General features: G+C 45.5%; 1 protein-coding gene across 1 annotated transcript in view; it reads right to left on the bottom strand.

Moving 5' to 3' along the window:
- The window catches only part of vwa8 (von Willebrand factor A domain containing 8), a 625,928-nt gene that overhangs the window by 63,576 nt on the left and 546,586 nt on the right, over nt 1–15,766 (bottom strand). Inside the window, exon 39 of the mRNA XM_072514383.1 lies at nt 10,470–10,626. Within this exon, the coding sequence (XP_072370484.1) occupies nt 10,470–10,626 (157 nt within the window). The remainder of the gene's footprint in view (nt 1–10,469; nt 10,627–15,766) is intronic.

Genomic DNA, 15,766 nt, shown 5'->3' with positions numbered 1-15,766 from the left:
GTGGAGATAAAAGTATCTCAAGCTGATGTTGTTTGTGCAGACACTCGCCCTCGGCTCCTTATATAGTAGCTTTACCAGTGCACAAATCTTGGTCCAATCCCAAACCGCTCCAGAACTGCCATCAAGTACCCCCCATTCTACCCGGTCAAACGCCTTCTCAGTGTCCAATGCCACAACCACCTCTGTTTCCTTCCCCTCTGCCGGTGCCATAACGACGTTCAATACCCTTCTAACGTTTGGAAAGAATCTCACGAATCCCGTCTGATCTTCACATATCACCTTCGGGAGGCACTCCTCCAGCCTACCCGCCAGTACCTTTGCCAATACTTTTGCGTCCACATTCAGAAGTGATATGGGCCTATACGACCCACACTCCGTCGGATCCTTATCTTTTTTTAGTAACAGGGAAATCGATGCCTGCCCCAAAGTTTGTGGCAATACCCACTTCCCTATCGCCTCTTCAAACATCCCCACCATCAGGGGTGCCAGCTTATCCTTGATTTTTTTATAATATTCCACCGGAAACCCATCCGGCCCTGCCACCTTCCCCGACTGAATCCTCCCAATCGCATCCTTTATCTCCTGCTCCACTATCACTCCTTCTAATGTAGCCCTGTCCCCCTCCCCTAACCTTGGGTACTCCAACCCATCTAGAAATTCCTGCATCTCACGGTCTCCCCCAGGTGGCTCTGACCTGTACAACCTCTCATAAAATTCCTCAAAAACCTTGTTAATCAGATCCGGAGCCACCACTAATTCCCTGCCCTATCCCTCACCTGCACAATTTCCCTTGCCTCTGCAACCCTCCGGAGCTGACCTGGTATCATATCTCCATGTTCGTAAACTGCACCCCTTGCTCGTCTCAGTTGGCGCACCGCCTTCTTGGTAGATAGTCGGTCAAAGCTCGCCTGTAGTTCCTTCTTCTTTTCCAGCTTCGCTGGGTCCCCATCTTCTGCATAACTCCTATCTACCTCCAACATCTCATCTATTACCCTCTGCCGCTCCAACCTCTCCTCTTTGTCCACCCTGGCCTTAAATGAAATCACCTCCCCCCTCACCATTGCCTTTAGAGCCTCCCAGACAACTGCCTTCAACACCTCACCCATACAGTTGAAACCTACATATTCCTTAATTACCTTTTCAATTTTGTCACAGGCTTGGTCCCCCAAACGTCCCACATCTAATTTCCACCCCAGCCTCTGCGCTACCCCCTTCTCCAGCACTATATCCACCCAATGCGGAGCATGACCTGACACTGCAATTGCCCAGTATTCCGACCCCTTAATCCCAGCCAACAAAGCCTTCCCCACCACGAAAAAGTCGATCCGCGAGTAGACCATTTGTGCTGCTGAGAAAAATGAGTACTCCCGCTCCCTCGGGTGCAGAAACCTCCAAGGGTCCACCCCTCCCATTAGCCCAACCAACGCTTCCCCCCTCCCCCCCCCCCCTGAAGGGACCAGCGAGCGCGGCCGTGAATAGTCCAACCATGGCTCCTGCACCAAGTTCCAGTTCCCCCCCACTGTCAGTTCGTGTGTGTCCAAGTCGGGGATGGCCCCTAACGCCTTCTTTGTGAATCCCACATCGTCCCAATTGGGGCCGTATACACTTAATAACGCCACTAACCTTCCCCTGATCTGCCACTAGCTTCTCCATCTGGAAGAGTACTCTTTTGCTGACCATTACCACTACCCCTAGAGCCCTTCCGTCAAATCCAGAGTGAAACACCTGACTAACCCAACCCTTTTCAAGTCTCATCTGGTCCTTCACCCTCAAGTGAGTCTCCTGCAGCATTGCTACTGGGCTTTCAAACTTTTAAGATGCGCAAACACCCTTGACCTCTTAACCGGACCTCCTAACCCCCTCACGTTCCACGTGACTATCCTAACTGGGGGTTTCTCACCACCCCCCCCCCCCCCCCCCACCCTTCTTATCCACCATCATCATACCACTGGGCCCTGCCCCATGAGCCTGACCCACCCCTATCCATTATTAACATCGAACCCCTTCCCCCCCTCCCAAAAACTCCTACATTTCCTCTCGAAAAAACATCTCCCAGCATCAATCCCTTCCCCCCCACCCGCTCGCTCACCTCGTAGGCCCATCAAAACCTGCTAACCAGGCTCCAATGTCAGCAGCCCTCCTCTCACCTCACCTCCGTTCACTAGCCGATTTTAGTTAGCTAGTGCGGGTGGCTCGCCCCGCCAAGATATACCATCCCTTCCCACCCAGTGAACCTGCACGTTAACCTCAAGAGAATCGTGAACAAGGACTCCCAAGTGCCTTTGTGCTTCTGATTTCCTAAGCATCTTCCCATTCAGAAAATAGTCTATGCCTCCATTTCTCCTTCCAAAGTGCATAACCTCACACTTTTCCACATTGTATTCCATCTGCCACTTCTTTGCCCACTCTCCTAGCCTGTCCAAGTCCTTCTGCAGCCTGCCTGCTTCCTCAATACTACCTGCCCCTCTGCAGATCTTTGTATCATTTGCAAACTTAAATGAGTATGCCACCACCATCACAGACTTCACCAGCAAATGTGTGGACAACTGCGTGCCAAAGAAAGCAGCGCGTACGTTCCCCAACCAGAAAACATGGCTCAATCGCGAGATTGACTCCCTACTGAAAGACAGGTCTGAGGCATTCAAGTCAGGCGACCCTGACCTATACAAGAAATCCATGTACGACGACCTCCGCAAAGCCATCCAAGATGCCAAGAGAGAATATCAGACCAAGCTCTAGTCACAGACTAATTTAACAGACACTCGGCGGTTGTGGCAAGGCCTAAACAACATAACGGGCTACAAATTGAAGCCGAGCAGTGCCTCCCTGATGAACTCTATGCTCGGTTCGAGCAGGAAACCAACGATCTGCTGTCGAGTGCCCCAGCAGCCCATAACTCACCCATACCCACCATCACAGCTTCCGAAGTCAGATCGGCTTTCCTGAAAGTGAACCCTCAGAAGGCGACAGGTCCGGACGGGATCCTTGGTCATGCATTCAGAGTCTGTGTGGAACAGCTGGCAGATGTGTTTGCAGACATCGTTAACCTGTCCCTACTCCGCTCCGAGGTCCCCACCTGCTTCAAGAATACCACCATCATACCGCTGCCAAAGAAGAACCAGGCAACGAGCCTCAATGACTACCGTCCGGTGACCCTGACTTCAGTCGTGATGAAGTGCTTCGAGAGGTTGGTCATGAAGCACATCACCTCCATCCGGTCCACAGCAGACGCCATCTCCCTAGCCCTACACTCATCCCTAGAGCATCTCGACAACAAGGACTCCGAGATCAGACTCCTATTTATGGACTACAGCTCCGCCTTCAACACCATAATCCCAGCCAAGCCCATATCAAAGCTCCAAAACCTAGGACTTGGCTCCTCACTCTGCAACTGGGTCCTCAACTTTCTAACCCACAGACCACAATCAGTAAGAATAAGCAACAACAGCTCCACCACAATAGTCCTCAATACCGGGCCCCCGCAAGGCTGCGCACTTAGCCCCCTACTATACTCCCTGTACACACACGACTGCGTGGCAAAATTTGATTTCAACTCCATCGACAAGTTTTCTGGCGTTACGACCATAGTGGGCCGGATCTTGAGTAACGACGAGTCAAAATACAGGAGGGAGATTGAGAACCTAGTGGAGTGGTGCAACGACAACAATCTCTCCCTCAATGCCAGCAAAACTAAATATCTGGTCATTGACTTCAGAAAGCAAAGTACTGTACACACCCCTGTCAGCATCAATGGGGCCGAGGTGGAGATGGTTAGCAGTTTCAAATTCATAAGGGTACACATCTCCAAAAATCTGTCCTGGCCCACCCACGTTGATGCTACCACCAAGAAAGCACAACAATGCCTATAATTCCTCAGGAAACTAAGGAAATTTGGCATGTCCACATTAACCCTTGCCAATTTTTACAGATGCACCATAAAAAGCATCCTATCTGGCTGCATCACAGCCTGGTATGCTCGGCCCAAGACCGCAAGAAACTTCAGAGAGACGTGAACACAGCCCAGTCCCATCCATTGACTCCATCTACACCTTTCGCTGCCTGGGGAAAGCGGGCAGCATAATCAAAGACCCCTCCCACCTGGCTTATTCACTCTTCCAACTTCTTCCATCGGGCAGGCGATACAAAAGTCTGAGAACACGCACGAATAGACTCAAAAACAGCTTCTTCCACGCTGTTACCAGACTCCTAAACGACCCTCTTATGGACTGACCTCATTAACACTACACCCCTGTATGCTTCACCCGGTGCCGGTGTTATGTAGTTACATTGTGTACCTTGTGTAGCCCTATTATGTCTTTTCTTTTATTTCCTTTTCATGAACTTAATGATCTGTTGAGCTGCTCGCAGAAAAATACTTTTCTTTGTACCTTGGTACACATGACAATAAACAAAATCCAAATTCAAACTTAGCAACAATGCCTTCTTCCAGATCATTAATGTATATTGTGAAAAGTTGTGGTCCCAGCACAGGCCCCTGAGGTACACCACTCGTCACCGGCTGCCATCCTGAAAAAGACCCCTTTATCCCCACTCTCTGCCTTCTGCCAGTCAGCCAATCCTCTACCCATGCCAGGATCTTACCCTAAACACCATGGGTTCTTAACTTATTTAACAGTCTACTATATGGCACCTTGTCAAAGACCTTCTGGAACTCTAAATAAATCACGCCCACTGGTTCTCCTTTGTCTAACTTCCTTGTTACTTCCTCAAAGAAATCTAACAGATTTGTCAGACATGACCTCCCCTTGACGAAGCCATGCTGACTCAGTCCTATTTTGCCATGCACTTCCAAGTACTCCGCGATCTCATCTTTAATAATGGACTCTAAAATCTTACCAATGACCGAAGTCAGGCTAACCGGCCTATAACCCCACCTAACCTCCACATCTTGGAACACCAAGGTCCAATTTTAGCAATGGTTAATCCATTTTGTGGTGTCAGCCACATAGAACCATAAAATATAATCCCTACAGTGCAGAAGGAGACCATTCAGCCCATCAAGTCTGCACCGTATCTGAAAGACCACCCTACTTAGGACCACTCCCTGCCCTACCCTGGAACCCCACCTAACCTGCACATCCCTGGACTCTAAGGGCAATTTATCATGGCCAATCCACCTAACCTGCACATCTTTGGACTGTGGGAGGAAACTGGAGCACCCGGAGGAAACACACACAGAAGTGGGGAGAAAGTGCAAACGCCACACAGACAGTCAACTGCCGCCAGAATTGATCCCGGATCTCTGGCACTGCGAGGCAGTAGTGATAACCATTGTGCCGCAATCTTATCTCAGTCAGAGGTTGCGGGGTCAAGTTCAATTCCAGAAACCCGAGTAAAAATCCAGGCTGACACTCCAGTGCAGTAGTGAGGGTCTGACATGCGCTCTTTCAGAAGGAGACATAAAAATGAGGCCCCCTCTACCTTCTCAGGTGGACAGTAAAGGTCCCACCATACTAGTCCCGAAGGGTGAGTGAATTGTCCTCATCTGTGTACAGGTCCATGTCCATCGCTCAACTGACATCGCTAAAAAAAAGAAGCCTGTCCATTATCACATTGCGCTTTGCGGGATCATGCTGTGTATCAATGACAATGTTTCCTCCATTACTATAAAAAGTGGAGGGGGTTGCTTAACTCAGTTGACGAGATGGCTAGTGTGTGATGCAAAATAACACCAATCCCCATACCAGCTGTGGTAGTTCATGGAGATCTGCCTCCTCACCTCGCCCCACCCTTGTAGACTGTTCGTTCCTCAAGTTGTGTACAAACAATTCTGTCTCTATCCCTAATGGAGAGAGATTACTTTTGTCTGTAAAAGTACACCATTGGCTGTATAGCACTGTGGGACGTCCTGTGGTTGTGAGAGGTGCTATATATATGCACATTTGATCTTACCTCATGTAGAATTAGATTTTTATTTTATTCGTTCATGGGATGAGAGAGTCGCCAGCTGGGCCAGCATCTATTGCCCATTCCTGAGGGAATTTAAGAGTCAACTACATTGCTGTGGATCTGGAGTCACATGGTGACCAGACCAGGTAAGAACGACAAAATTCCTTCCTGAAAGGATATTAGTGCCATCACCCTCTGCTTCCTGCCACTCCGCCAATTTTGGATCCAATTTGCCAAATTTCCTTGAATTCCATGGGCTCTTGCCTTCGCTATCAGTCTCCCATGTGAGACCTCAGCAAAAGCCTTGCTGAAGACCACAAGACTACATCAGATGCATTTCCCTCATCTAAACACCTGGTCACCTCTTCGGAAAATTCAATCAAGTTGGTGAAACATGACCACGCCATAACAAATAAATGCTGACTGTTCTTGATTAACCCCTGCCTCTGTAAATGCAAATCAATTCTGTCTCTCAGAATTGCTTTCAACAGTTTCCCCACCACTGAGGTTAGACCGACTGAACTGTAGTTTCCTGGTTTTGATCCCTTCCTCCCTTCTTGAATAATAATAACCTTTATTAGTGTCACAAGAAGGCGTACATTAACAGTGCAATGAAGTTACTGTGAAAATACCCTCGTCTCCTAACTACGCGCCTGTTCGGGTATACTGAGGGCGAATTTAGAATGTCCAATTAGCCAAACAAGCACATCTTTCGGGACTTGTAGGAGGAAACCGGAGCACCCGGAGACACAGAGAAAACGTGCAGACTCCACACAGACAGTGACCCAAGCTGGGAATCGAACCCGGGTCCTTGAAGCTGTGAAAGCAATGGTGCTAACCACTGCACTACCGTGCCGCCCACACTGTCCTCCAGTCTTTCAGCACCTCTCCTGTGGCCAGAGAGCAATTGCAAATTATTACCAGCGCCTCTGCTATTTCCTCCCTTGCCTCACTCAGCGGCCTGGGATATATTTCACCTGGCCCTGGAAGTTTGTCTATCTTTAAGCCTGCCAGACCACTCAGAACCTCCTCTCCGGGGTTGGCACGGTGGCGCAGTGGATATCACTGCTGCCTCATGGCGCCGAGGTCCCAGGTTCGATCGCGGCTCTGGGTCACTGTCCGTGTAGAGTTTGTACATTCTCCCAGTGTTTGCGTGGGTTTCGCCCCCACAACCCAAAGATGTGCAGGGTAGGTGGATTGGCCACACTAAATTGCCCCTTAATTGGAAAAGATGAATTGGGTACTCTAAATTTATCGAGAGAAAAAAGAACCTCCTCTCTGTCTATGTTAATCTCTTTGAATTTATTCCAGTCCTTCTCCCTGATTTCTATACCCATGTTGTCCCTCGAATGAACACTGACACAAAGTATTCATACAGAACCCTACCTACATCCTCCGGCTCCACACATAAATTAATACTGTGGTCCTTAATTGGCCCTACTCTTTTGCTAGTTATCCTTTTACCCTTAATGTACTTGTAACACAATTTAGAATTTTCCCTTATTTTACCTGCCAGTCTCCTTTCATGTCCCTTTTTTGTTTTCCTAATTTCCTTTTTAAGTTCCCTCTTGCACATTCTATGCGCCTCGAGGGCTTCTGCTGTTTGAGCCCTCACTAACTGCCATAAGCCTCCGTTTTTCTTTTTATCCAATGCTGTACATCTCTTGATATCCAGGGTTCACTGGAATTGTTGGTCTCACCCTTTTTCTTGATTGGCCCTGTACTCTCCCTATTTCCTTCTTGAATGCGTCCCACTGTTCTGTCACAGATTTACCTAAAAGTGTCTCCTCCCAGTCCACTCTGGCCAAATCATATCTGATATCATTAAAATCAGCCTTGCTCCAGTTTAGAATTTGATCTCAGGCCCATAGTTGCCCTTTTCCATAACAGGAAATTAAGTCTACAAGTCCAAGCCTTACCTGCAAAGGTCTTGCCTGCGAAGACTTGCATTCAAAGTATCGTTTTGCATCTTTGACTTTGTCTATATATGTGTTTCTTGAACCTACCTCTTCATTCACCTGAGGAAGGAGCAGTGCTCCAAACGCTAGTGTTTGAAACAAACCTGTTGGACTTTAACCTGGTGTTGTAAGACTTCTTACTGTGCCCACCCCAGTCCAACGGCGGCATCGCCACATCATAGCTGTAATATGTTCTCTAACCAGTATTGCAACGACCCCACTTCTTTTACCTTTTCCTCTGTCTTGCCTAAAACACCTATGTCACGGAATATTTAACTGCCAGTCCTGTCCCTTTTTTAACCAAGTCTCCGTTACCGCAACCACATCCAAATTTTGCGCATGAATCAGGGCTCTAAATTCATCTGTCTCACCTGTTATACTCCGTGCATTGAAGCAGATGCCCTCCAGACCTCCTATTTCTCTCCTCACTGGCACGTGGCCCAGACGTAATCCAGAGATTACTATCTTCTGGGTCCTGTTTTTAAACTACTTTCCCAGATCCCTAAATTCTGCTTTCAGAGGTTCCCATAGTTTATCCAATTCTTAGCCTAAAGAGTTATGCAAGATTGTGGAGAAATTAAAAGGTATTTGAAGTAAAAGGGTGTTTGTGAAAATAGAGAGTTATTACTGCATATTCTATCAACTTTCTAATACAGAAACAGGCCAATTAGCTCAACAGTCCATGTGTGTGGGTGGTTATGGTCCACATGAACCTCTTCCCACCTGACTGCAGCCATGTGTTTATCCAGCTTCACCTTAAAGACTAATCAATTCAATGACTCCCTCTAGTCGCAAGTTCCACATTCGCACCACTCTCTGGGTAAAGAGCTTTTCTCCTGGATTTCCTGCTTGGTTTATTAGTGACTATATTATATTTATAACTCTCGTTTTTTATGTTTGCCCACACACAGAAACAGTTTCTCTACATTTTATTAAGAAGCGTGAAAAACTTGGGCCAAAGAACTCACCTTTACCTCAGAAAATTCCTCCTTTTTCCTCCCCCTCTGTCTCCTTTTTCCTTCCACCCCACCATATGTTCACCGCCTTCTTTTACCCCTCATTTGTGCTAATATCTTTCCTCAATATTGTATCAATAGCTTCTTTATTCAACAATGCAACTCCACCACCTTTTCCTTTCTGCCTGTCCTTCCTAAAAACTGAATAGCCCTCAATGTATAGTTCCCATCCTTGGTCACCTTGGAACTATGGCTCTGTAATCTCAACCATATCATATCACTTTATATCTATCTGTGCAACTAATTCATCCATTTTATTTTGAATGCTCCGCGTGTTCAGGTAGAAAACTTGAAGGCCACTACTTTTAAAAAAATAAATTTAGAGTACCCAATTAATTTTTTCCGATTAAGGGGCAATTTAGCGTGGCCAATCCACCTACCCTGCACATCTTTGGGTTGTGGGGACGAAACCCATGCAAACACGGGGAGAATGTGGAATCTCCACACCGACAGTGACCCAGAGCCGGGATCGAACCTGGGACCTCGGCGCCATGAGGCTGCAGGGCTAACCCACTGTGCCACCGTGCTGCCCTAAGGCCACTCCTTTTAACGTACCTTGTCCTGTCCCTACTATTTTTTAAAGTGTTATTATCTGATACAGGCCCTTAGTTTCTCTGACTATCACTTTTCTTATTCTCCTTTTTGTCTTTTTATCTTGTTCTTGATTCCCCTGCTCTGAATCCTTACAAAGGTTCCCATCCCTCCGCCATATTAGTTTAAAGCCTCCCCAACCGCTCTAAGATGAGAACTTGTGTGAAGATGCAGAGGATTTGGGAAGTTTTAAACAACTTTTTTGTCTCCCTATTCACAAAGGAAAGAATTGATGCGAATATAGTAATCCAAGAGGAGCAGTGTGAAATATTGGATAAAATAAATAGAACGAAAGAGGAAGTGTTAGAGGTGTTGAAAGTGGATCAGTTGTCAGTGGCTGATGGATTGTTTCCCAGGATATTGAAGGAGGTCAGAGAGGAGATAGCAGATGCAGGGAGGATTATTTTCCAAATGTGGTTCCATTGTTTAAAAAGGATATGAAGGAAATGCCAAAAAATTATAGGCCGGTTAGGGGTGGCACGGTGACACAGTGGTTAGCACTGCTGCCTCACAGCTCCAGGGTCCTGGGTTCAATTCCGGCCTCGGGTGACTGTCCGTATGGAGTTTGCATTTTCTCCCCGCGTCTGCGTGGGTTTCCTCCCACAGTCCAAAGATGGGCAGGTTAGGTGGATTGGCCATGCTAAATTGCCCCTTAGTGTCCAAAAGGTTAGGTGGGGTTACTGGGTTACGGGAATAGGGTGGTGGCGTGGGCTTAAGTAGAGTGTTCTTTCCAAGGGCCGATGCAGATTTGATGGGCCGAATGGCCTCCTTCTGTAGTGTAAATTCTATGAAATCGCTCTGAAAGGCAAGTGGAACCAGCTGTGTGCTGTGGCCTTACACTTGACTCTCCATACAACAGGACATCATTCCTTAAAATTGCAGCTGTTGTTGGGCCGCAGACCTGCATTTGATGCTTTAATCAACTTCATGTTTAGTGGATGAAAGACTAAACATGCACAGTGCAGTTACAACAGTAAGTTCAGCTCACACACACCTTTCCTTGAATGCTTTCTCAGCCATCTCTCTTGCTGCTCTTCTTACTTCTTCAGGCACTGCATCCTTTTCAGCCTGAGACACCTGGTACACCTTGTGCCCTGCATCCAAACGATAGGGACCACCTTTCCCACCGAGTCCGGCAGTATCTCTTCCACCTGGGATAAATAAACAGGTATTGATTATAAAAGCAAAAGTGTGGACTCTTCATCCAACTCCTGCTTCAGGCTGCCTTTGTAGGTGAGAGGAGATACCATTATTACAAAATAAAATTTAGCGGGGCAGCATGGTGGTGCAGTGGTTAGCACTGCTGCCTCACGGCACCAAAGTCCCAGGTTCGATCCCAGCCCTGGGTCTCTGTCCATGTGGAGTTTGCATATTCGCCCCGTGTTTGCGTGGGTTTATTCCCCACAACCCAAAGATGTGCAGGGTAGGTGGATTGGCCACGCTAAATTGCCCCTTAATTGGAAAAATGAATTGGGTACCCGAAATTTCTGAAAAAATACAAAATAAAAATTTTCAAGGCTTCTGCTCCTATCTAGGGAGCCGTGCTTGGGTGATGAATGGATTGGATTTGGCTTTGGCGCTTTCTCAAATCAAATTGCTTGAGGAACAGGCTCAAAGGGCTGAATGTTTCTGCTATTCATATGACACACTCTGCCCATGGGAGGCTTTAGACAAAATGGGCTGAAGGATGGATATAAAACTCTTGAATTACCCATCCGGACTGTGGAAAGGCTGTTTCATTTTAAAGATGTGTCAGGGGACTAAGACCTCTTTACTTTTATAAAATATATATAGATAACCTCATTACTAACTCCTAAAATATTAAAAACAAACAAAGATCTTTTTGAACAACTGAAGTTACGTCTGCATGCAACCTTGTTGTATTGAGCGTGTGCGAATAAATTAACCCTCTGAGTTTATTCCATCGCGGATCAATGTAAGAAAGTATTCATGCAAGCCAAGGAGGCATTGCTCCAGTCAGAAGTCCTGATACATTTTGATCTGAACACACAGCTGCAGTTGGCGAGACGCATCACCTCATTGTGTAGATTCCCACATCACGTTTACAGGTGAAGAGAAGCTGATAGCTTTTGCATCCTGAACATTGCATAAAGCCGAAAGCAATTATGCACAGATAGAGAAATAAGCTGTTGGAATCATCTTTGATATAAAATGGTTTTATCAATTCCTGTATGGGAGGAAATTCACATAATTGATGGGCCATTGTCATGAATGACAGTTTTTGGACAGCATACTGAGATTCCAACACTGGCAGTGAGCAGAATGCAGATATGGGCATTGCTGTTGTCAGCACACATGTATACTATCAAGTATCATCAGTCAAACCTTCATTGTAATGCAGATGAACCTTCCTAACTACCCTTAGCAGAAAGTTTGTCCGGCATTGCTCATGGTTAAATGTCAACTTACTAAATCCACCAAAGACAAAAGACATTGTACGAAAAAAGCAACAGGATCAAGTCATAAAGTAGGAAAACAAAGCGTAAAGTGGTGTTTTTCGTGAGGGACAAGTTCTGGCAAGAAACTATACCGTAGGTGAATAATAGATTCCTGCCACCATTAAAGCACAGACTATGATGGTCTCCTACACCGTCCAAACCCAAGGTGTAATCTGAAAGAGGCACACGGATCAACTTTTGGTGACAAGAACCAATCCACCAGAGGCAGAAATGACAAGAGTCCAAATCCAGATGTGCCGAGAGATGACCTGGACCGTCTTGAAAACCTGACACGAACAGAACCAATCGGGGAAAGCAGCACTGCAATTGCCAATCAAACATCGTGTCAACCTCAGATCATAATGTCGACTCCGGTTAAAACAACTGCAGATGACGTTCACACCAGGCTAAAGACACCAGAGGTTGCAGCAAATACTAAGAAGCAGATGCCTGAGGTTCGTCGCTAACCATTCAGAGAACGACGACCTCCAAAACGCCTGACTTTTTGACTGTTGTTGTCAATTGATGCTTCATGTTTTACTGTTGAATACGTTGGGGAAGTTTGATTTAAAGGGGGAGGAAATGTTGTATATCTATAGCATTTTCAGTGATTCCTTACCAGCAGCCTTGCAGCTAAACAGGGGCACTTTACAAGAATGCTTATATGAGGCCATTGGAGATGACACCATTGGCCGTTTGCGCAGGAGCAGTGTAGCATCGCAGCCATGATGTTACCATCTTCAAAATAAAGCTCTTAGTTTTGTTGAACCTCTACAGCCTCCCAAAGCCAATCTTGCAAACACCGCAAGTTATTTATTGGGAAATGGCACAACAGCCCAGTAAACCCAGATTTTCACAAGTTGCTGTCTTGAGTTGCTCCACTCCGTGATTTGTTTAATCAAAATGGCATTGCACCCTTAGCCTCTCCGTTCTGCTTTATGAATCTTGCTAAATTTACCCATGAAATACACCCATGATTGCCAATCAACCTCTCTGGCACTTAAAATGTACTGCTGTAAGTGTCAAGTATCATCTTCAGGTTTTGAATCATTGAAAATGTCAAAATGTTATTTATTCGCTTCTTTCTGTCTCCTTTTTCTTAATCTAATCTTTTCCTCTCTAATTCTCTTTCTGATTTGATACCAAATTCACCCACACTCCAATTTACATTTCCTTCTCAGTCCTTTCCTGTTCATTTCACATTTCATCAATCTGATTGGTTAGGGAGATACCCTGTTGCTCGTCCTGTTTCCACACTGCGATGTTAGCAGCTCCACGTTTCCAACAGCTTTATGGGCAGAAATGTTTGGGCTGAAGGCTGCAGAATCAGATGGCATTAGCTGCAGTGCTACCAAGAAACTTGGCCCAGTCACAACTTTCCTATAAAAATGCCTTCCACATTCACTAGCGGTATGGAGCTGGTTCAGGGTGATTTCTACGGTGTAAACTATGAAATGAAAAGGATTGCACCTCCTTCACAATAACTAACAACACATGTGTCCAGGAGCAATGAAGATCAGATTTCTTGTAATGAATAAAAGATGCTGGAATCTGAAACAAAAGCAGAAAATGCTGGAAAGCCTCGGCAGGTCTAACAACATCTATGGAGAGAGAACCGAGCTGGACGTTTTGAGTCTGGATGACTCTTTGTCCGAGCTTCGTCGGTGTTTGTATTGCTTGCAATCAAGGCACTTTTTGAGTGGCCTAACTCGAAATATTATGTTACCCTCTTTCAGACTGACAGATTTAGTATGAGCTCCTCCTGCAACACAGACAAGTATCTGGTCGCAAGGAATGGTATTTATTTTTATGAAAGATTAGCGAGATCAACAACACCCCACAGAGTAGGAACACTTTGTCAGCTGCTCTGTAAATGTAGCTGAGGCTGGGGTAAAGAATATGGAGAAGGAGTTGCTGCAAAAACACACTTCACATTAATGTTTGTCTTCTCGCCTTTGTTAGACATTACTGCAGATTACTACAGTGGGAGCCTAGATCCAAGAGGAGAGGGAGAATTCTATTTATATCTCTTTGGCTTTTGATGAGTCTCGTTCCAAACAAGGTTTCAATCACATGGAATCCATCATTTGTTTTCACACATGCCCTGGGTCTATTGATTCAGCTTTCTTTCTTTGGCACATGGCTGCTCTCTTTTTCCTCCTCTTCAGACACAGTCAAAAACAAAAAGCATTGTATTTGTATGATTCACCTTTATTTTTGAATGGTTTACAATTTGTTTGCCTTTCAAAATGATCTTTCCACTGCTAGCAATTATGACCACAGGATGAAAATTGACAGGACCTGGCGTGACGCTTGGAGACAAACCGTGTTGGGACAGGGGGAAGAGAACATTTTCTACAAAAATAGAACAAAGCTTTTCACAGCGAACAACTAATGAATAGGTTACTTCTATTCTTGAACTTTGTTTCTCTGCATAACTGTTTCTGTTATGTGAAAACCCGCAGTGTAAAATGCAAGAAGATAATGGGGCGTGCGAGCCAGTTCCCATAATCATAAGATGCTCAGACTGCTGAAGGCAGTGATGTCACCACTGAATCTGAGAAGGGGTCTACAGCAGACCCAAATCTGTTATACTTCAAAATGCCTTCTCTGCTTCAACAGAAATAGTTCCAATATCTCAAACACCTCCTCATAACCAGTTTCTCATTCTTCAGAACATCCTGGACAATCAATGTATGGCCATGACCATGTGCAAATTGATACTTCTTCACTCTTTGACTCTATAGACCTATGTAAGGGTAAGGTTAAGACCCATTTAAGGGTACTTTAGCTGACTGAGGTGTAAATCTTTCATCCATCAGTCTTAGAATGACATGAGACTAGTTCCCAAATGTAACTACGTAACTGACAGCAGTCCTAATCCCCATAATGACTATTTTTGGTTGTTTTCTTATTTCCTTGGAAATTAATGACATGACCAAAAAGAATTTCAGGCAACACAGATGGTGCTTCACACTCAGTGTCGCAGAAGGGTTTCCAAGAGAAATATAATAACTATTTCCACTGGAAGGAGGGTCAGTAACTAGAAGCTGAAAGCTTAAAACAATTGGCAAAGTAGTCAATGGGTTGGGGAAAGGGGTAGAAGAACTCTTTTTACTCCATGAGTTATCATGATCCGAAGTCAATGTGTGAAGGGGTGGTGAAAGCACATTCAATATTTCAAAAAATAGATTTGGAATACTTGGAAAAGAAAGAAAATTGCTAAGCGATTGGGTAAAGGTTGGGATTGGGATTAATAGGATAGCTCTTTCAATGAACTAGCACACGAAGAATGGACTGAATGGTCTCCTTCAGCACTGCATGAATCGTTACGGAGCAGAAGGAGGCCATTCGGCCCATTGTGCACTGGCTTTCCATATGAGTATTATGCCTCAGTGCAATTTTCCTGCCTGTTCCCCATACCCTTGCACATTGTTTGAATAGAAGTAATCATTTAATGCCCTCTTGAATATCTCGATAAGTGTATAATGCAGGATTGTTTGCCTGACTCTGAGTTCAGGAATGGGGTTTTGAGCCAGCTGAAACATGGCAGAGGTGGAAGATTAGAAAACAGAATGTCTTGGATGAATGTGGAAACAGTCCAACTCTTACCAAGACTGAGTAAGGGACATCTTCTGTGAGAAGCAGCTTGGCTGGTATTAGTGTGACCACTTTACTTCTTTGTTAAGCAGATGAAGGAGGCCCTTCAATAATCAATTTAGAGGGATGTGAGAGGATAATGAAGCCATAAACCCATGGAATGTGTCCAGAGGTCAGATGAAAATTCCTGAGAAGCAGTTAGCTTCTCTTTTAACCGTTTACTGATGTGGTT

The sequence above is a fragment of the Scyliorhinus torazame genome, chromosome 8, assembly GCF_047496885.1.
Source record: "Scyliorhinus torazame isolate Kashiwa2021f chromosome 8, sScyTor2.1, whole genome shotgun sequence".
NCBI lineage: Eukaryota > Metazoa > Chordata > Chondrichthyes > Carcharhiniformes > Scyliorhinidae > Scyliorhinus > Scyliorhinus torazame.
This window is presented reverse-complemented; position numbering and strand designations above follow the sequence as displayed.